The 20,689-nt window shown below is 34.9% G+C and overlaps 1 protein-coding gene across 1 annotated transcript; it reads right to left on the bottom strand.

The window, feature by feature from the left end:
- Window positions 1-3,365: 3,365 nt before the first annotated feature.
- Window positions 3,366-18,190, bottom strand: LOC104156820 (long-chain fatty acid transport protein 6-like; the record flags this gene model as incomplete). The annotated part of the gene is made up of 7 exons (XM_009704602.1): window positions 3,366-3,542; window positions 5,012-5,126; window positions 5,428-5,533; window positions 7,044-7,141; window positions 7,746-7,944; window positions 9,754-9,844; window positions 18,000-18,190. Coding segments are annotated over 7 exons (977 nt in total), but the record flags the coding sequence as incomplete, so codon positions are not given.
- Between the last annotated feature and the right edge of the window lie 2,499 nt (window positions 18,191-20,689).

The raw sequence follows: 20,689 nt of genomic DNA on the forward strand, positions 1-20,689 counted from the left end.
ATGATCTGCTTAGGAACTTTGTATTTTTTTACCATTTCCTGGGGATCCTGAAAAAGATCTATGAAAACTAAGCCAGACTATAACTGTATTAGCTATACCAGATTCACTAGGACAAGAGTGTGGATATATGTTTAGCCTTGCAGAATTTTACCTTCCCTAAATGGTAATTCCAATCTCATTTTTTAAAAATAAACATTTCTTTCATCATTGACCATCCCCCATTGCAGAGGAAAATGTCAAGATATATATGCTAAATCTCAAAAATAATTACTTTTATTTATTTTAGTTTCTCTCTTCTTTTTTTAATACGTGAGGTTAGCAGTGCAGCACTCCAGCCACACTCCAGCCACCCTCAGCTGCTTCTTTACTCTTACTACATGAAATGAAACTTCCCAGGCAAATACTTAGGCATAATTTTGCTCTACACCCAAGTCCTCAGCCCTCAGCCATTCCACATGTTGTTCTGGGTATGAGGGTAGGAAACAAACAGGTTGGTCCAAAGGTTTTCTTATTCTGAAAGGGAGGCCCTTCCTGGTGTTTGACATGAACATCATTGTTATTCAGCCTAACTTCAGTGCCCGTTCAACAATTTACATATCCATGGGAAATGTGACATTTTGCTGCAACATGCTTCAGTGCATCTGTTGGCACCTAACCTACTGGCTAAAAGAAAGAAAACTACTGGATTGAATATAATATACTGTTTTCCCCTTAGGAAATACACAGCCTATGGTTCTGTAAATTTTTCCCTTTGTTATTTTCTTGATGTCATAAGCATTCTATCTCTTGAGACACTGCATAGGACAAGACTCTTTCACTAGCCTTTAAAAACAGGCAGATTGCCCAGGCTGTCTTGGTTACACTAAGGAACACAGGGGAGTAGCTGGAATTCTGTATTTCTCAAGTGGTCACAGCTGGGAAACAAACACCTGTAGGCTGCTCAAGCCAGCTGTTAGAAGAGACCTGTGGCTGCTGAAATAAACTGCAGAGCTCAGACACACCAACTGGCTGCCCTAGTAGTGGACTGAGCACGAAAGTTAGCACATATGCACTTTTCTTCCTCTAATGCTCTCTCCACCCTAACCACTCTACACAGAAACAATCTTCTTCATCTTAGATACTTTACAAAATAAGCCACCAAATGGTGACACTTACAAACAGGTTTTCATTTCCTTGAGGTTTTTTTTTTTGATGGAAAGGTATTTGCTGGTTTCCTTATCTTTTTCTTTCATATTTTCTTTTTCCCTCTCATTTCTGTTGCATCTAAGTGGTAGAACCTTTTCACTAGTCATAAATAGTATCAAATATTGTAAAGCAAAATAAGACAAAAAAGTGGTAAATCTGATACCAAAGCTAATTATTTTATTTCATTATATTAATTTCTATTCTCTTACAAGATTAAACATGTTACTGTGGATCTCAGGGTACAATTTTTTTGAAAATTATTAAAAAAATGTATTATTTGCCATAGGAACTGCATGATTTTTACTGTTGTAATAAAAGAAAAGGGATCCTGAAGTATACTCAGTGCACACTTATGGTAAGATGGGTGTAAAAGATGAAATAGTTTTCAACAACCAGCCCTTTGCTCAAAATTATAACCTAACTTGCAAAGTTGGGTTTAACTTTACAGCAAGTACTTAATTCTAAAATTTGCAGTTCTTCACTAGGAAAGTGCAACTGTCTGCAGAACAGAACAATAGTACTTCCATCTGTCCGAATATGAGGCACCGCCGTTCCCCTTCCCCCCCCCCCCCCCCTCACATTATGTCATAGACAGCCATTTGGGGAAATACCTAAAGAAAAAGATACAAAAACTGCAACTGCTCAGGAAGTGCCAGACCATGGTGACCCCCTCCATCCTTTCCCAGCAGTCCGCTCCTTTCCCCATTATGTACTTAACAACTACATTAACACCTACCATAAAGCATGATGTTGCTGTATGTATGTTTGGTCTTGCTGCTTTGTAAACTGCAAAATTGCAAACTGACTTGTTTATAATGGCAGTCCCATAAAGAATATGGCATTCAGAAACATAAACAAGCTATGAATCTTTGTATATGTTTTACTGCGTCCTTGGTTTGGGTTTTTAAGGAAAATCAATGAAAGTGACCTTGTTAGATGAATAAAGTAGAAAGTTAGTTAATTTTTTAAGTGTGTTACATCCTACTCTTAGGAGAGCCTGGTTTCATAGCGCAGTTACGACAGAAGATAGACTTAAAATTCCCAGTGTTGAAGAGAGTCGCCCTTTCAGTACCGTATTATATGGCTTCTGACTGGTCAAAGCTGGCATCACAATCCATTAGAGAAGGACACTATGCAAGTAGTGTGTCAAAAGAGGCTACAAAACAGCCTTTATGCAATCAGACTTAAACTAATACAGTATGGAATTTGTTTTAAATAAACTTATGCTTTATTTTAAAATTTTCAAAAATCAATGCATTAGAACATATGATTTAGAATTTTTAAATTTCTGCTATATTCTATAGTCATAAAATAATAATCTCTGGCAGTCACTAATAAGACTAAAGAAGATATTTGTTAGTCAATATGCATAACATAAAGTGCTGTAATAATTCTTTTTATGCTATATATGCTATTTTCCCCATTAAATGTGCACATTTTCTCTGCCTATTGTTGATCTGCTGCTAAACATTTCACAAAAGTTTGCTTCATCAAACAGCTAGTTTAACAAATGAAGGAGCACGGATTTTGACAAAGTATCTCAGCAGTGACATTAGTATAAACCTCTTAGTTTTGGGTTGTTTGGAGGGCTTTCTTTTGCTGTAGTCTCTTTCGTCTTATGCTCCATCAGTCCTCTGCAGAGCAGTTGTTTTTTCTTCCAACCACTGTCAAGTCTTTATTTCTTAAAATATATGTTCAGAAGTATATATGAAAAGTAAACTACCTTAAAAAAAGATATTACTGGCATATTTTCTCTCTCTAGAAACAATAACTTCTGTCACAATATCTTTATATGTTGAATCTTTTTTTACTACATTTCATACCATGTATCATTCATGTTCATTTAGTAGTAAGAAAAACTATCATCAAAGTGAAATCTATTTTAACTTAATTTTGGAACATAAAGTCTGAGTCTGATAGTTTTTCTTAGTACTAATGAACATGAATGATATGTGGTCATTTGCTTAGAAATTGGTCTCAAGAGGTAAAAAATGATTAGTGAACAGTAATGGTAAAGTGAGAAAAGACAGAAGACATATCTGAACGTAAATATCAATATATAAAATATTCTGGATAACTATGTATAAATACTGGTAGTTAATGTTACTGTTTTCAGCAACCAGTTTCAGCTATACAGTAGCTTGTACAGACTGTACCTGAATAGCGTATTATTAGGGTAATTAAAGTTTCATTTTCCCAGATAAGATCATCTCATGTACCTCTTTGGTTAACAAGACATATGCTTTCTTAGAATTATCTAGAAAATAAAGAGGATCAGTAATTGTAGATGGATTAAAACCTTCATCCACCAGTCGAAATTTTTGTTGTTTGAATGTTCCAGTCATTTCCATTTTTTCCTACAGAAGAGAAAAAGATTTATTATTTAATAGAAGAGCTTCTTTTCTTTTGCTTACATTCATGTTTGTTTTTGAAAATCATACTTGGTATGAAGTTAATACTGTTTATTCTCATTATGCTAGAAAACTAGAACTTTTGTGCTGCTATGGACCAACACCCAGAGACGTGGTGGAAAAAAGTTACAGCCCATTGCTTTCTGGATTGCTGTGCAGTGTCTCATCACGGTGTCTCATTTGGTGTAGCCCCAGCCAGCCCAAGACGATGTAGCTTCTTCATTTGTGGGCATTATAAAACTACGCATCATAAAGATTCTGAGCATAAAAACTCACATTATCAAGAACTTCTTACTGATAAAACTCAGGAAATTCTCTATGATTATTGTCACCTTAAATAAAAGGTGGAAAGAATCACATACTAAATCAGCCATACTCATACTCAGCCAGGTCCAAATAAAGGCAGATCTTTACCATACATTTTATAAAGTTTTCAAGCTTTTCAGTGTCACTGTGTCCCTTGGAAAAAGTAGTGGGAGGCATCTCTAGTGAGACTCTTTTCTCTATCTTCCTTACCTCTTCTCAGCCCTACTTCTCTATCCTCCCTACCTCTTCTCAGTCCCACTTTATAACCTCTCTCCATTATTTTCTCTTCTGTCCTTACATTTTTACATACATGCAATCTCAAAAAATGAAAAATTAAGTATTCTCTCCAACAACTCAGAGAGCTATTTTATCTACTCCAGGTCTACCTCCAGATCATATCTAACTGCTCTGATTGTTCTGACATCTCTTAAAGTATGATTACACGCCAGGTCAAGTTCAATAGGTTTTTAATTTTTTCCCTGGAAGTTCCACCCACTACCTTCTTTCTCAGTTAATGACAGCAGTATCAACAGCAATTCATCTGTACCGTAGGCATTTAAATTCTAATGGAAGTTCCAGATATTTGATATCAAGGCTACGTCCAAGATTCAGATTCCTTCTGCCCAGCATAAAGGCTTTTTTGTACATCTGTATAGCAATAAATCTGGACTAGGTTCTCATCATTTCATAAACCGACTACTGCAATAATTTCATTTATTGTGCACAATCCATGTCTCCTGCTTTACCTCTACTTCTCTCTTCTCTCATTTCCACTGAATAAAATGGATTTTAGATTATCTTCTCTAGATGCAATTGTTCACATTTTACTAATCTGAATCTTTTTGTTTTCCCATGTTCATGCTTCTAATCTCCCTAAATCCTTTTATCCTTACTCATTTGTACAATTCCTTTCATTTTAACATAATCTGCAAATTTTATTGACTTTTTGTGTAATTCCTTTCCCAGGACTCCATTAATGAGACAGCAAATAGGACCAGTTCTAAAACTAATCAAGTGATACATGAACAAGCACTTTCTGTTATTCATTTAGCCATCTCTTGTTCAAATGATGTAGATGTTTGTATGCACTGTGCAATAATGCAGCTTACCTGGACTCTTAAAAAAAGAGGACAAGCATAACTTGGTAGATAGGTCACTACTTGCTTGTACATTTGCTCCAAGTCTAATGATGTATTCTGCTTTAAAACAAGAGAGGAAAAAAAACTTCATGATCTAGGAGAAAGGAAGTGAGATGAGAATTTTGAAACATGAATAAAGTTGATATTTTGGTGATGAACCTAACAAAAAAAGGACTGTAGTGCATTTATAAACTGACAGTCATATATCATCTTCTGAGTTTCAGTAAAGCTGGAAGATTACATTCATATTTTATATGGTATTACATATATTTGGAGATCACTCAAGTGATCAATTAAGCAGTAAAGCTGCAAATGAGTTTCGCAGGTAAGAGTAAATGGAGTCCCATGGTCAATATTAATCAATAAATGTAGATACACATCAACACCATTCCTCTCCCAAAACCAAAAGTGCTGAGCCTCTCTCCCAGATTAGCCAACTAAGTCTTCTCTTCAGTTTTAGCCTTTCTCTCTTGCCAGTATCTTCTCCCAAAACTGTGATTCTGAAAGTTGTTAACAGAGAGAGAGACTAAAAGTTCTTACTGGTTTGTCTGGAAAGAGAGAGCACTGTGGGTCTATGGGAAAGACCAAAATCTAAGATGAAAAAGCAATGAACTTGAGCAATCAAAAATAATTGTACACTTTAACCATCAGCTAGTAATAACAACAGAGACATTCTGCCAACCTTGTCTTTTGTCTCCTTTCTATATTTTTTTTGTTAACACTACAAAATCTATAAGGAACTTGATTTGTTTAAGTGCAATTATCAAGACAGTCGCATAAACTGAGTAGCAATCTGCAGGTAAATGTTGTATAGGAAATGAGAAGCTCTCATTATTTTTTTAGTCTGGTTTTCAGTCAGTCTTCTTTATTGTGATCTTTCTTGTTCTGTCACTTTAAATTAGAGGTAAGTGACACATCTTTCACATTTTAAACTCTTTTATCATTTTGTGGTGGGTTCACCCTGGCCAGCAACCAAACATCTACCCAGCTTCTCGCTCCCTCCCTTCTCCCATGGGATGGTAAGGGAATAGAAGGAAAGCAAGAAGATTCATGTACCAAGATCATGGCAGTTTAATAGGGAAAGCAAAAGCTGCATACACAAACAAAGCAAAACCAGGACTTCATTCACTATTTCCCATCATCAGGCAGATGTCCAGATACTTCCTGCAGGGCAGGGCCTGACTTAGCACATGCAGTGGTTGCCTGGGAAGACACCGTAACAACAAATGGCTCACCCTCTTCCTTTCCCCAAGCTTGTACTACTGAGCATGGCATCATACGATATGGAATATCCCTTTGGTCAATTTGGGCCCACTGTCCCATCTACATCTGCTCCCAACTTCTTGCCTGCCCCCAGCATACTTGCTTCAGGGAGAAAGCCTTGATACTGTGCAATCTTTGTTCAGCAATAGCCAAGCATTGGTAAGTTGCAACAGTCTTTTAGCCACCAATGCAAAGCACAGCACCATATGGACTCCTATAAAGAAACTTAAAAGAAGTTAATGTATTTTCTTCCTTAATAATTTATTTTTCTCTTCATTTTCTTTTTCACTTTGTCCTTGGTTTGTAATATATGTTTACAGATGGTTTATGAAGCTATGTGAAAAGTGAAATAAGACAGAAGAATGTCTTCATACACTTTCCTTTAGAGTTACTTTAATTCTTACCTTGTTGGCATTTTATTTTGACACAGAGATGTGTGGATTTTCCACAGATATGAATGTAATAAATATTTAAACTTTAATTTAGATTATGCAGCTATCACAAATTAATGAAAGATAACTTTTCAAAAATACAGATCACTGCATACACATAAAAATGTATGCTTCACTGGCTCATTCACAATGTAGTGGTATTTTCCTTATCCACATCTATATTTTAGCTACTTTTTAAACAGATGACTCAATCAGAAGTGATTCATATGTTTAAAAAATGAAATAAAAGAGTTATGAGGATTAACAACTAACCTAGGGGAAGAAAAACATGCAGCTAAAGCTTTTACCTGGCACAGATACACCATACACATTTGCTTCTTGTATGAAGTCCAACATTACAATGACATCAGAAACTTCTGTAGTTGCAACATTCTCCCCTTTCCATCTAAAGCGTGAAAAAATAATTTAATCCCATGAAAACATATGGACACCTCCTCTTCAAAAAACACTAACTTTAGTAGGAACTCCATTCATATCAGACTAAGACCACCTCAAATTTGTTCCTACTTGTCACATTGGTATATTGCTTTGACAACCAGAAGATAATGTTTGTAATTCAAATGGTACTGGATATTAGTTATCATTATAAAGCACAATGAAAGCTTATCATAATCTGATGTAATGGTTTTAAAAATTTTGACATGTATTTAAATGTATCAAATGTGACCAGTCTTTACTATTTGATAAACTTTTCTCCAATATCCAACTTCCTTGCTTGCAGCAAAACCATCACTAGTTACTATGCTTATTGGAAGGACTGTTCAAAGAGCTGTAATTCCTACAAAACACTGTGGAAATGAGTTATCCAGCTCCATGGGAACACTTTTAAAAAAATTAAGCCCCTATCATCCACTTCAAGATCATTATAAAATACATTACAGTAGTAATAAACTGAACACTTCTGGTTGAAAACAAATAGAACAGTATTATTCTATTCTGCACGTCCATGTTTTTTAATGAAGAGATGTGAAAAGAAACATTGATTATACCTGAAGGTATCTCCAATCCTGTCCCAAAAATAAAGAAAATTCTCATGGTCTTGAACCATTAGATCTCCAGTATTAAAATAAAGATCTCCCTTCTTAAATACCTCACAGAGTAATTTCTTTTCTGTGTGTTTCTTATTGCCAGCGTAACCAAAGAAGGGGTTCTTCGCATTGACTTTGGAAATGAGAAGACCAGCCTCACCTACACAGAGAAGTTGAAAGAAGGTGTCATTGCACACATCCTGTACTTTACATTAATATTAATTTGGTACACAACATTTTACAAGACCAGGAACCAAATTTGGCAGGGTTCAGTACATAAGACCCAATAATAAAAACTTACATATTTTTACTGCTTTACAATTTCTGTGGTCACCTCTACATGCAAAGTGACCATAAAGACACAGTACAATATTGTCCACTCAAATTCCCAGTCCTTGTGTTTCTTTCTGATGACTCACCAGAACTGTCATCTATCAATTGTGAGTTCACTAGCAGGGTCACTATCCTTTCAAAGTGCACACTTCCAGTGACTATTATGTCCCACTCCCCACGCCTTACTGAATTTCCAGTGACAATTTCAACTTCATCAGCTTTCTACTGAAAACCTAGTCTTAATAAAAAGTTCAACCCAGGTATTAAATCCCTATTTAGTCTCCTTTCAGAAATTCTGAGAACACTTCTTAAGAATTTTCATTAACATGATATGGTCTCATTGCTTTCTTTTTGGAGTAAAATATAAAAGTTTTAATACAATTTTTTTTTCTCAAAAACACTGGGAGATGGGGATAGGATTATCCTGTTACGCATGTCGAGTATCAGGGTGTTAGTTTGCTGAAAATGGAATAGTTGTATGAACTCCTAACCTTTTTGGAAGCACATTTTGAACAATAAAGCTTAGGAGTTACATTACTTTGTATCAGAGACAAGAGTTATAAATATGAAAATATATAAAAGTAAAAATGTGTCCAAAGGTATGTATGATTTTTAATTTATGACTGCCTCCTCATAAAAGAGCTGTTCCTTTTTTCCATAAATTGATAGTGTTTAAGCTGAAAGCATTTAGGTCACTGGCAGTGTCACTGCAGCAATGATGCTCTGAAGATATAGAGCACGGGTAAGAAAAAGTCTACAGACAGAGGTAATACTTCTTATTAGACTGACTGGTATAGTTTGAAAAAAATTAGACCTCGTGTCTAATTAGAGCATGTGTTCCCTTCATGGGACCTCCATGGCCCTCCAGGTCAGTCTGACATCCCTACAGACAATTTCCTATAAAATTTTACATTTTAGGGACTGTATCTTCCTGAAAGTGCCCATCTTTGTTTAAGACCTGTTAGAGAATCTCTTAACTCCTTTGAAAAATCTGCTTCAGCTCCCTGTTAAAGCTGTCTGCCTGACCTTTTATACGAGTTTTTCTCACTTCAGCTTCCAGGCATTCATTACAGCTGTTACCTTCCTACAGTACAACAGAGATGCTTCAGTATCTGATAAAGACTTTGCAAATAGGTATAATCAAGAGATACCAGATATTTGATAAGTATTTTGAAGACAGCTATAATCAAGCAACCTATGGGTTTTTTTTTTAAAAAAAAAAAGATAAGCTTCATCAACTCACTTAGTCAGGAACATTTAATCTCTTACCAAAAAGCATCTGCTCTAATCCACCAGTGTTTCTTGTAGATCTCTTAGGCAACCATCTCACTATGTTAACCTCTTTTAAAAAACACAGGTGTCATCTACATATTCAGAGGTAATACCACATCATCACTTTTGAACATGTCTCTTCCATGAGTATATTCAAGGATCTCCTAAGTTCTTCTGGTGTCAGTACTGGTATGTTTAATAAAGTTCTGTCTTAGATCAAAAATCATATTGTTTTTGTCAGTGCAAAAAGCAATAGTTGATGTTGGCATAGTACAGTAACACAATAGCAAGGCTCCTTAAAAAAGTTCTCTGGAGTGTTTGTATTATAATCAAAACGCCATTATATCCTAAGATACATACTTACCTTTCTTAACTTTTTCACACCAACCGTGCTTATTTCTAATTGGTTCATCTTTTTGGAAATCATACTTGATTAAATCAAATGGGAAAAAAAGCTAAAAAAGGGAAAAATGGTCATCAGTTATTCATCTACACACTGACACCTGGTGGCAGCAAATATAAGCAAGGAAACCTTTACTCCAGTCTTGCTCATCTAAAAGTAGAATCTAGTTTCATTTAAACCTGAAAATACTCTGTATGTAAGCTTACACCATTTCCTGGAAGTAAGCAAGACTAAAACATTTTTATAAACTTTTGAAAATACTTGGTGAAGACATAGAACCATAATTTTGTTAATTTTCTTACAAATAAGTTATGGCATCCACATGTCAGTGGGAAAGCCTACATGAATCAGGATAACAGAAGCATATCTGGAATTTCACTGACATCTAACGGTGGTGACTGATATGAAAAGTGTTCTTGAGGTCTTCTGGCACCTAAAACAACTGGCAAAGCAAAGGCCTAAATCTCCTTACAAAGGGAAACCTGCTTCCTGTTGGGCTTTACTCCTGCTTAACTAGCCCGAGTTCTTCCCCCAAGCTTTCTCAGGCTGCTGTACGGTGGAAAGTCTTACCACGAGCACCAGCAGAAGGATACGTACTCCACTCCCATGTTGTCTGACATGGTTACGTAGCTGTGCATGTTCCACAGTTATGTCAGGGTTAGTTCTGCATTTTTCTGAAATACTGTGAACCCTTTAGTCCTGACACTGCTGACCTAACTGACCTCCTAGGTATGTTTTACAGCTAACCTTCCTCTTGTATAAAGACCACAGAGAACATGGCTCTGAGTAAGCTGAAGGAGACGGCAATATACTCTTATCAACACTAGAAATTGCAATACTTTTTTTCTCCAATATACAGGGTCTGACTAAAGAGTGAGGTCTGACTCTTACTTCACTCCAGTATACAGGGTTTGACTCTTAAATTAGACCTTTGAGAGACATTGACTGATATCATACACCTGATACTATATGGACCACTGTGTGTGCAGTTACTATCCTAAGGCTTCAGTCTGTCCCACTTGGGATTCTGATTTCCCTTTTCATAAAGAAGTGTATCAGCAATCTATTTAACAACTAGTCAATCAAGGATACACATTTATCTTCTCCCGAAGAAATCTTGGCAAGCAGAGAAAACAATTTAAAAAACATACGAATACACACCTGACTCTTCACAACAGAAATGCAATATAATTTAAGAATGCTGTTATGAAAGAGTCTGAAGGGCAGGATGCTAAAACATAAACCCCTTTGCTTTTCTGCAACTAATTTGGATGAAGAGTTGCATAATTATTTTATCCTAATGTGAAATGTTGATGTGCCTATATCAGATCACTTTGTTTTCACGGAAGTCCGAATAAACAGCAACTTGAATCAAACATCAAGCATACAATTTCAGCCTTTTACGGACAAACTTGTTTCACTGAGTCTTTTCAGTGTTCACCACTGTGTTTTCCTTCCACCCTAAGTCTGAAACAAAAAGATATTTTTAACAGTTGGTCAGACAAGGTCATAGCATGCGAAATCAAGTCATGATCCAAGAACTGGACACTTTTTGAATAAGGTGAAGGGTAAGTATAGCATTTAGCAAAGTCAGGTATTTGAGAGCCAAAAAGTTCACCTTAATTAGAAAATAATTGTATTATTCTTGATGAACAGAGTGGGAGGTATTCATAATAAACACATGTAATTTTTTCTTAGAGTCTTTTCTTTTGGCTGCCTACATTTAATTGCTGTTCTTTTTCAGTTTCTTTTTTACATTGGTATTTACTACTTTAATAGCTTTCATATGACAGATCAAAAGCAGGAATAATATAAATAATAAGAATGAAATTGTATAAAATGAAATGTTATTCTGATATTTTTGTGTTTGATTAGAACAGCAGTGTGCCCTGTTCAGTTCCTTCAGAGCTCAATAGCTGTATCTTGTCAACGTATTACTCTCTATGATGCATTAAGTTGTTATAAATACTCAGAAACATCATTACCTGAGATAATCTAAAAACAGTTGAGACTTTTACTGCTTATGTTGCTGCATACATCTTTTAGTGCCTGCAACTTTAGAGTATTAACTATGCCTATTCCAGTTAGCTTTTTGAAATAAATCATGCAAATACATAATTAAAAAGAGAAAACGCCACATATTGCATTAGCCATGCCATAATGAAACGATGCGAATATACATTCTGTGCAAACAGCTTCTCTCTGCAAACAGCTTTCTTTCCATATTAAATACTAGAAAATCAAAGCTCCACAGCAAAGCATTTAGTCTGGGTAGAGGCCTATATTTGTTGTATCTCATTATTTAAAATTTATTGGAAAAGAGGGCCTGAGTTGTTGAAGCACTACCATATGATTTTCACAGAGTACTGCATGCAGCATTCATCATTTTAATCTACATTTTACTCCCTGAAGCACCACATAAATGTACCAAACAAAAAGCATCATTTAGCTATCTGAAACGTAAATGAATTAAACTGCAACATTATTGTCTGTTACTATGCTGCCTGGATGTTATTTAATAACAGCATCCACCCCCTCCCTTCTTGTTTTTTAATTGACTGGAAATATGTGAGTTTAAATATTGTTTTGAAAATAGTTTCGAAATTCCTGAAGTTTCATCTTATAGTGAATATTCATAGAACCTTCATCAGAGAACAAAGATCACAAGCTATTGCTTTTTACTTAGTTACTAGTTTTAGAGATCAGATATTGTTGAATTCTCTAGGACAATATCTGCTTATAAAACACAGCATTACATTTACTAGATTTAGTTCCAAGCATCTTAAAAAAGTGAAATGTAAGGAAAAAGAAAACCTTCTGGAGCATAGTATCATATTTTATAAATGTTTTTAAAGTACACTTGTAATGCCTTATTTATGCTGTAAAGAGTAGATGTATAGGTCCTCTGCATAGTTTTGTTAGCCAAAGTAAACAAAACCAAGAGAAAAAACTTTTAAAGCTATGCTTGATATTAATTGAATTGCCACATATTATAATAAAATACGTCGGAATACACTTGAAGTACCGTAGATTATTTTAGCTCAAACTAGTCAAAAGCGCAGAAACAACACTAATTTTCATTGGCCAATGAATTTAAGAGCTTCCATTGCTTGGATTAACACATGTCAATGTTCTTCCTGTGAATCCAGTTTTCCACGATCTTAAGATTTGCTTAAACCTAACTTTGTTTACTTTTAAAAAGTATCTCTTCTGCCACTTAAGTTCTATGACTGTATGAAAAATGTGCATAATACTAATTCTGTGTTGCTGTATGAAAGAAAATATTTTATATGTTGAAATTATTTATGATTTGTTATAATATTTAAATGTTTCTCAGCTCAAAGCTGATTTTGATCCATAGGATTCTGAGTAAGAAAGATTTAGATTCCTGTAATAGTTGGAATACTTACACTTAAAATAATGAAAAAATACCTTTATAAATAAAGTCTGGAATTTTTTTTTTTACATGCTGTTTTTTCAGGTGTACTTGCTGTGGGTTATTTTTAGCCCTTCCTGCAAGCTTCCTTGGATCTCATTAGTCCCACTCTCCCATTACATGTTCTCTGCCATCACGCAGAATTTATTTCAGTGAAAGAAAGAGATCTATATATATATTTGATAGACATGACTGAGAGTCTTACAGATTTTTCCCATATCACATTTATATAAATACACAGATAATGTATGTCATATATAATGAAATTAATCATTAACTACATACATATGTATGCCAGATGTAAATATTAAATAGTAATTTATTATATTATTATGCTAATCTATACACTATCTTCTTTATAAAACATTTTAAGTTTTACCAGCTAAAAAGCTATTCAGAGACTTCTACTTTTCTGTTCATTGACTGTATATGATCATCATTATTGAAGGTTTTATTCATATACCACAGTGATGCTTTCAGGCACATGAACCAATCCCTCTTACATAAAGAGTATAGTGCGAAAATAAACCAGCCAAACCAGAGCACTGCTTCAAGTTAACATCTCACACACAGTGGCTTCTTGGATGTCTGGCAAATGCCATAAGATTCATCTGTTTCTTCCTATAAACTTGTGTCTTCCAAATTATTTATGAAAACAAGTATGTTATGTAGATCCTTAATATTTATCACAACTATTTGTCCCCAATCATTGGCAGTTACTGACAGGAAAAGTTACTTTGATCATTCTGAGCGCTTAATTTGTCTTTTACAGCTGTAACTTTTGTCTGCATTTCACCTTTAGAAACTGTGCCATTGCCAATGCCTACAACAGAAATGCCTTCCTATTTCTTTTCCTTTTTCCCTGCTAAAAATATTATACCTTGAACCTACCTGCTATTATTCCCGCTATACTCTGAATATCTGTATGTCTGGGGTTTTATACTGCATTTACTTCATTCTGGCTGTGCAACTGTGCCAGCAGAGAGCAAGTTTCTTCCTTCTCCTTTACTGTATCACATATATGAACACACCAGCCTCTTTTCCCCTTTCTCAGTTCTCTTTCTTTCTGTTCCCAGTTTAAGAAATAGATGTTCAGGAAATTCCTAAAGAGTATGTCTAAGCATATCTCCTCATATCGTCCCATGTGCCAAGATAGTAATACTTCAAAAGTTGTTGTAGCATTTCTTTGAAGAAACAAAAAAAAAAAATAGGAATTAGATGGCTGGGCCTTGTCTATGCCATTCTCTGCTTTCCAGTAGGACACAGTCTCCCTTTCCACCTTCAGATCATTCATGGGTCAGTAAATCAGAAATAAAGCTGATCTCCTTTACACACTGCTAGATGTCCAGCAGATGTCATTCAGATCGAAGTAAAACAAACACAACAGCTGCACTTCAGAATGTATTATTTAATAATCTGTAACCTGTAAAATGTATTAAAAAAAACAAAACACAACAAATGCCTGAAATAAGTCACAATTAACTTATTTATGGTATTAAAATACATAGTTTGTGTCACAATACTCACAGATTGTGGAGTAACCAAAAATACATATAAAAGGTCCCCAAACTTACTATTTGTTTTAATCTGTACTTTTTTAAAAAACAGAAAATCACTAAAAAGTATGTCTTATGATATTTTCAACATTCCTCCTCTCTCTTAACCTCTTCTAGACTTTTCTGAAACTGCACTGTATCTAAGCCCCTGTTCACGTCAACACTACTCTGCTTCAGCATCGGAGGGAGCTAGCTCCTCCTGCAAACAAGTGTGATGCAGCAAACTAAAGGAACTGCCATCCAGAGGAATCGCAGCGGTGATAGAAGCGGAGTTGCTAACTCTGCAGAATTGTTAATTTGAGACATGTAACTATCGTCGTATTAGTAATATGCCATGTGGTTTCACTGACAAAAATTCTTTCAGAGACACCGTGTATGTCACACAACCATAAACGCTCTGGATCAAAACATATTACTTATGAAAAAGCTTCTGCTGATGGAGCTTTGGAGTGGTCTCTGAAACCTCCCTGTTTTGGAAGACATTTGGGGCAGTTCTGTTTCCACATAAAATGGGTCATGTAATCTACCCACTGACCTGGCTAGACATACCATGCCCATGTAACCAAGGTGAGGTAATTTGGACTGAATCTGGTTTTCAGTGACAACCTTCATTCTTCTCTCAAACCCTACAGTCATAGAATGCCAAATATATATACATTGGGGAAACGGTTGGGAGCCAATACATCTCCCTTGGAGAATGGTAGGAGCTAAATATTGAGCCTGCTCACAAATAATGTGCTTTAGCAACTTTCTTTATGACAGAAACTATGGAAGCAACTGAAGATTTACTGTAGATTTATTTCTAGAGCAAAGAGAGTATTGAAAAAGATAGAATAAAATTGATTTCAAGTCAAGCCAAAAGGAATGAATGGCTTTTTTGGTTCATAAAATATCTTATGGTCTTTCCATATTCATACTGAGTAAGCAAGGGGACAATCCATAATTATGTTAGCAGACTATACTGCTGTTTCCATAGACTACAACAGTTCCAATTTGGAATAGTATATAAATTATAGAAAAGATGTCTAGTGACATCAAATATTCAGTTACAACTGGTTTTATTTTTTAATTGCAGTTTGCATGAGCTATTTTTTCTCCTAATCTGCAGTGACTAACTCAAATCGTAAGTCCACTCATTACAGAGGAAAAAGTAGCATGTTCCATGTGCAAAAACCCCCAAAATATTAATCTTCTTTTTGGAAACACAAACAGCGTATGTTATTGATGTATGAAGTGCCACTATTAATACATGCAAAACTCCCACGCTACTTGATTAAAAATACAGATAATTAAATCAATAAATAGGTAATTTCAAGTCTAATCCTTTATCTGCTGTAACCTTTACATGGTATTTCCAAAAGGTTAATGACTGATGACAAAACTCTCTCAAAAGTTCTGAAATACTGAAAACAATTTTATTCAGGTTTGGAATATATGTAAAATTTCGTAAGATTAAAAAAAAATTTATAATAATTAAAGCATGTGGCTTAGAAAAGTCTGAAAAAAAATTAACATCAGCTATAAGGTTCCTGGTTCACCTACTACTCCTTAAATTCCAGATTCCTGATTTCCTGTAGGGGACCTGTACCGTTCTAGAGACATCCATCAGCACCAGATGTCCATCATGCATACTACAGAGCATCAGTCATGTAGAACAGAGAATCAGCAGAGTCAGTCTGCTTAAATTTCTGAGCTCTCAACAGTTTCTGAAAAACACACTAGCTCTTGCAGTGTTTTTCTGAGTGTTTCCAGGTTCCTCCCTGCAGTCTCCGTTCCTATCCCAGAAATGAAGAATTCCTCTTGCCCTGAGCTGTAAAGTAGTCTGCAGTGATCATAATGTGGTGATGCTGTATTGAAGTTGCAGACTCTGGAACATATGCTTCCTAGAAACCTATTTGAACGTCATCAGAAGATACCTCTGATGTATTTCCAAAAATATTTTTACATCATTCTCTGAAAAAAAGTTTTGTCAGGACATTTTACTATCAGTTCTCCTCAAGAGCCCAAACGCCACTTAAGTCAGCAGGATTTGTATATATAGATAGGCATCTTGGCTTATTTTCAGTTCTAGGCAATGCGTATAGTCCTACTTATTTCAAGAAGAATAAAAATTGGCATAAGTAACAACATCATGTTAAATACCAAGTTTCCTTGCTAGAAAGTCTTGCTAAATAACCTTTCATACTATTAGCCAAACCTTGGGACGTGTATTACCTACTGAGTCCTCAAACCATTTAAGAGATGGTATTAATAGGACACAAAGGGAAAAATCTATCTGTGAATTTCATGCTGAAATTAGTTCTTCTTCTTTTACTCAGAAGGATGAAGGAAACACCACCATGTGTGATACAAATAATACTTATTCCTCTTCCCCAAGACATATAACTTCCATTGTCAAAGCTGATGAAATACAAAACAAAGACTACTGAACAAGCAGTGAAATAAAAATATGTTTTTTCTAGTTTTAGTAAATTAGAACAAACCAAATAAATATAGCAGACTTGGTAGATAGAGGGGCAAGGAATTTTTACATTAATACCCTTGGCAAGGGTATTAATTGTCACAATTACTCCACAGTGGTAATATTTGTATTGTGTTATCTTTGAAATTTCTGAATAATGATACAGACTAGACGTAGACTAGTTTAATTGAGTTACTTATGTTTAACTGCACCTAGGTATAAGGTATGTCTTAAAGTTATATCTGCCTATATGTTACTTTATTTTAATTACTATTAATTTCCATTTATGCCAAATATTTACATAGTAATATGCAATATAAATAAACTCTTTGAAAACAGCTCTAAATTAGAACACTAAGTCAGAACAGGTCCCACATATGTTTATTTCACAAATGATGAGGTCTTAGGTATTAAAACAAAACTTCCTCTTTTGTAATTTAATATAGTAGAGATTTGAAATGATACTTGGTACCTACTCAAAACTGTCAGAAAATAAGTAAGGCCTTTTTGACTTTTGTGAACTTTAAGAAAAATCAAAGTGTTAATGCTGAAAGTATAACTTGGTTAGGTGCTAGGCACTATCTGCAATACTTTGGCAGCAAAGACTTTACAGAGGTCAATTAAACTTGCAGTAACTAAGTTAGAAAATTTACCTTGGACTTATGACTGCAGCCCCATGTCCTGTGGTCAAACCGAGAAACACATTTACCTTCAGGACTCCCTTTTACAAAGTACAAAATAAATAAGTAGTCACCTTATAAAAGAAATTGGTGCGTCCAACAGATCCGATTTTTCCTGTGTGGTTCATGAAACAGATGTTTCCTTCAGTAGCACCATAAAACTCACAGATCTTAACAGCACCAAATCTGTCTAAAAATTCCCTCCATACATCATTTCTTACTCCATTTCCAACTGCTAGTCGGACTTTGTGATTTTTTTCTCCTTCTTTCTGTTAAAAAAAATAAAAATTAATACACTGAGAACTGCATTTGATCATTGCATATATTGTTGGGAAAATGTACCTTATTTAAATACATCAAATATAAAAACGAACAAAAAAAACCCCCAAACCCAAATAAGATAAAGAAATCTGGCATAGCTCACCTACAGCTACAATGTAGCAAACTGCAATCAAAAAACCTATTATCTTGTTGAACAAGCAGATATTTCCTCAATAATGGCTACATTAAGTTATATAAATGCTTCCATATTTTAGAAGTTGTATCATCTCAGTCTGTTTCCACTCAGAGGAATTAGAAAACTGGGAAGAACAGACAAAGGCAGGAATGATTTCTGTCAAGGGATTAAAGTCAACTGAGATTAATAGCTACTTTCTTGTGTCTTATAAGAAACAATGAGATTTCACACACTTGTAATATCTGCTCCTTCCCACACATCGCATGGGAGTCATCTTCTGTGTTTCTTTCTATATTAAGACTTGCAAGGTTTTGTTCAATGTTACTTGGAAAACATTATTTTTGGTGATCTCGAGCCTTTACTGTTGTCAATTCCCATCTTTTATTACAGAAAACACAATAGTATGTGTTCATTCAGTTCCATGAGACTCTAATTTATGAATACATTCCCAAACCTTGCAATTGCATAGAGCACCTTTAAAATACAACCAGATTTAAGTGGAAGTATCAGAAGGCAAAAGATCTAAAATGTTGATTTAATTATTTATTTTTTTTTAATTTCACCTATTTTAAAATAATATTCTCTTTTTAATCATTGGTAGTGTCAATACAGAATGCCATGGAAGTGAGACAGCACAAAGTAAGTATCAGTACAATTTGTTGCAACATATCTTTAGAACTGCATAGTGCACTGGTACTGCAACACTGTCTGTATATACCTCTATATATGTACACTTAGACATATGTATTCAAACACCTCTCTATCTACATATGCACATAGACGCACATATTTACACTCTTTATATATAAATATATTTGTGTATGTGTATATATATATATACACACATGTCCACATACATATACTACAGAAAGCAGATAGTCCATATTTTCTGTTCTTCTATTCTAGTTTCTTTTTCCCCTCCCAACTGTAATCCAGTATGAATTAGGTGTGTATACAGTGAAAATCCATTTTAGCACCTTTAATCCTGTATAAAAGCACAGCAAATTATTTCTGCAAACAGATCTGGTCAGCTGACTGAAACAGGAATCTTTATATATTTTGGATGTTAAAAACAGCGAAGCTTCTACTGAGTACATAGACAGGAGTGTTCCTCAGAGGCTTGTATCTTGGCCAAATTCAATCTTTCATGGGGATCATGAATTCTAACTTCTGTAACAAAAACTGAAAGCACAGTGAAATTTTCAGTTCCTCCTCTAAATCACAAAGACTGACCAAGTTTTTTTCTTCCTTCTTCAAAATCAGTAACTCACAGAAAAATAAAAAATTCCTGTATTGAGCTTCAGAGTTTTTCTTCTGGAATTAAGTTCTCTTGCTGGAATGATTCAGCAAGGAACTCATTGACTTCATGAGATGCAGATAGCTCTTAGCAGATTACAATCTGGGGCATTATCTTGCCTATTTTACCTCAAAACTACTACCAGCCTCCCCTGGTCACTAACCATTCTGTTTTTACAATGACCCAATTCTTCCCTTTTCCCTTCTCTTCTCCTACTTTACTTCAGATGCAAAAGTAATTTCTAAGCACACAAGTAGATACTTCACCGACATCATGCTAAATCACTATTAACAAGTGCTGCATTATGTAGTACAATGAAACCGACCACGGACATAGCCTGGAACAAAGTGTCTAAAAATTGCCCATAGATATAATTTTGGGAGTGGCTTGTTTTTCCAACTTCAGATGCAGTATCACAATGCAACAGTGTAGAATTTCATATATCTGAAATAACAAGGTCTGTTATATTACACATTGAAAGTCATTATACTGTCAATGAACAGCAAAAGCATTAATTTTTTTTAAGAGAAAGTGTTTCAGTGCTATTTTGAACTTTGTCAGGAAAGTTTTTAACTGTTTTTTCCCCCCCTGAAAATTGTCCATCATCTTTAGAATATTCCAGTGAGGTCAACTTTAAACTTTTCAAAGTGGGTTATTTTCCATACAATTTCATTGCTAAAATGAAATAAATGTGTCAGTAACTGAACTGCAGTTACCCCTTGCTGATGCCACTCAGTTATTCAAATGTACTGCCTCTGCTAAGATACGAAAAATAGCACAAGAGATTCTTTCACAGAAATCCTTTGTTCCACAATGAACAGAGGAGACAAATATGTGTGTATATATACACACACTAATTAGGTGGGTCATTCATCAGGCTAGGAACATTCAAGATCTCTAGACCAAGTTAATAAGCAGGTGACTTTGCTTCTATTATTTAAGAAAAATAAAAGCTGAAAAGACACAAACTAGGATGAACTAGAGGACGGGAAGGCTCTACAGAGGGATCT

Source organism: Cariama cristata, unplaced genomic scaffold, assembly GCF_000690535.1.
Source record: "Cariama cristata isolate BGI_N322 unplaced genomic scaffold, ASM69053v1 scaffold40597, whole genome shotgun sequence".
Classification (NCBI taxonomy): Eukaryota; Metazoa; Chordata; class Aves; order Cariamiformes; family Cariamidae; genus Cariama; species Cariama cristata.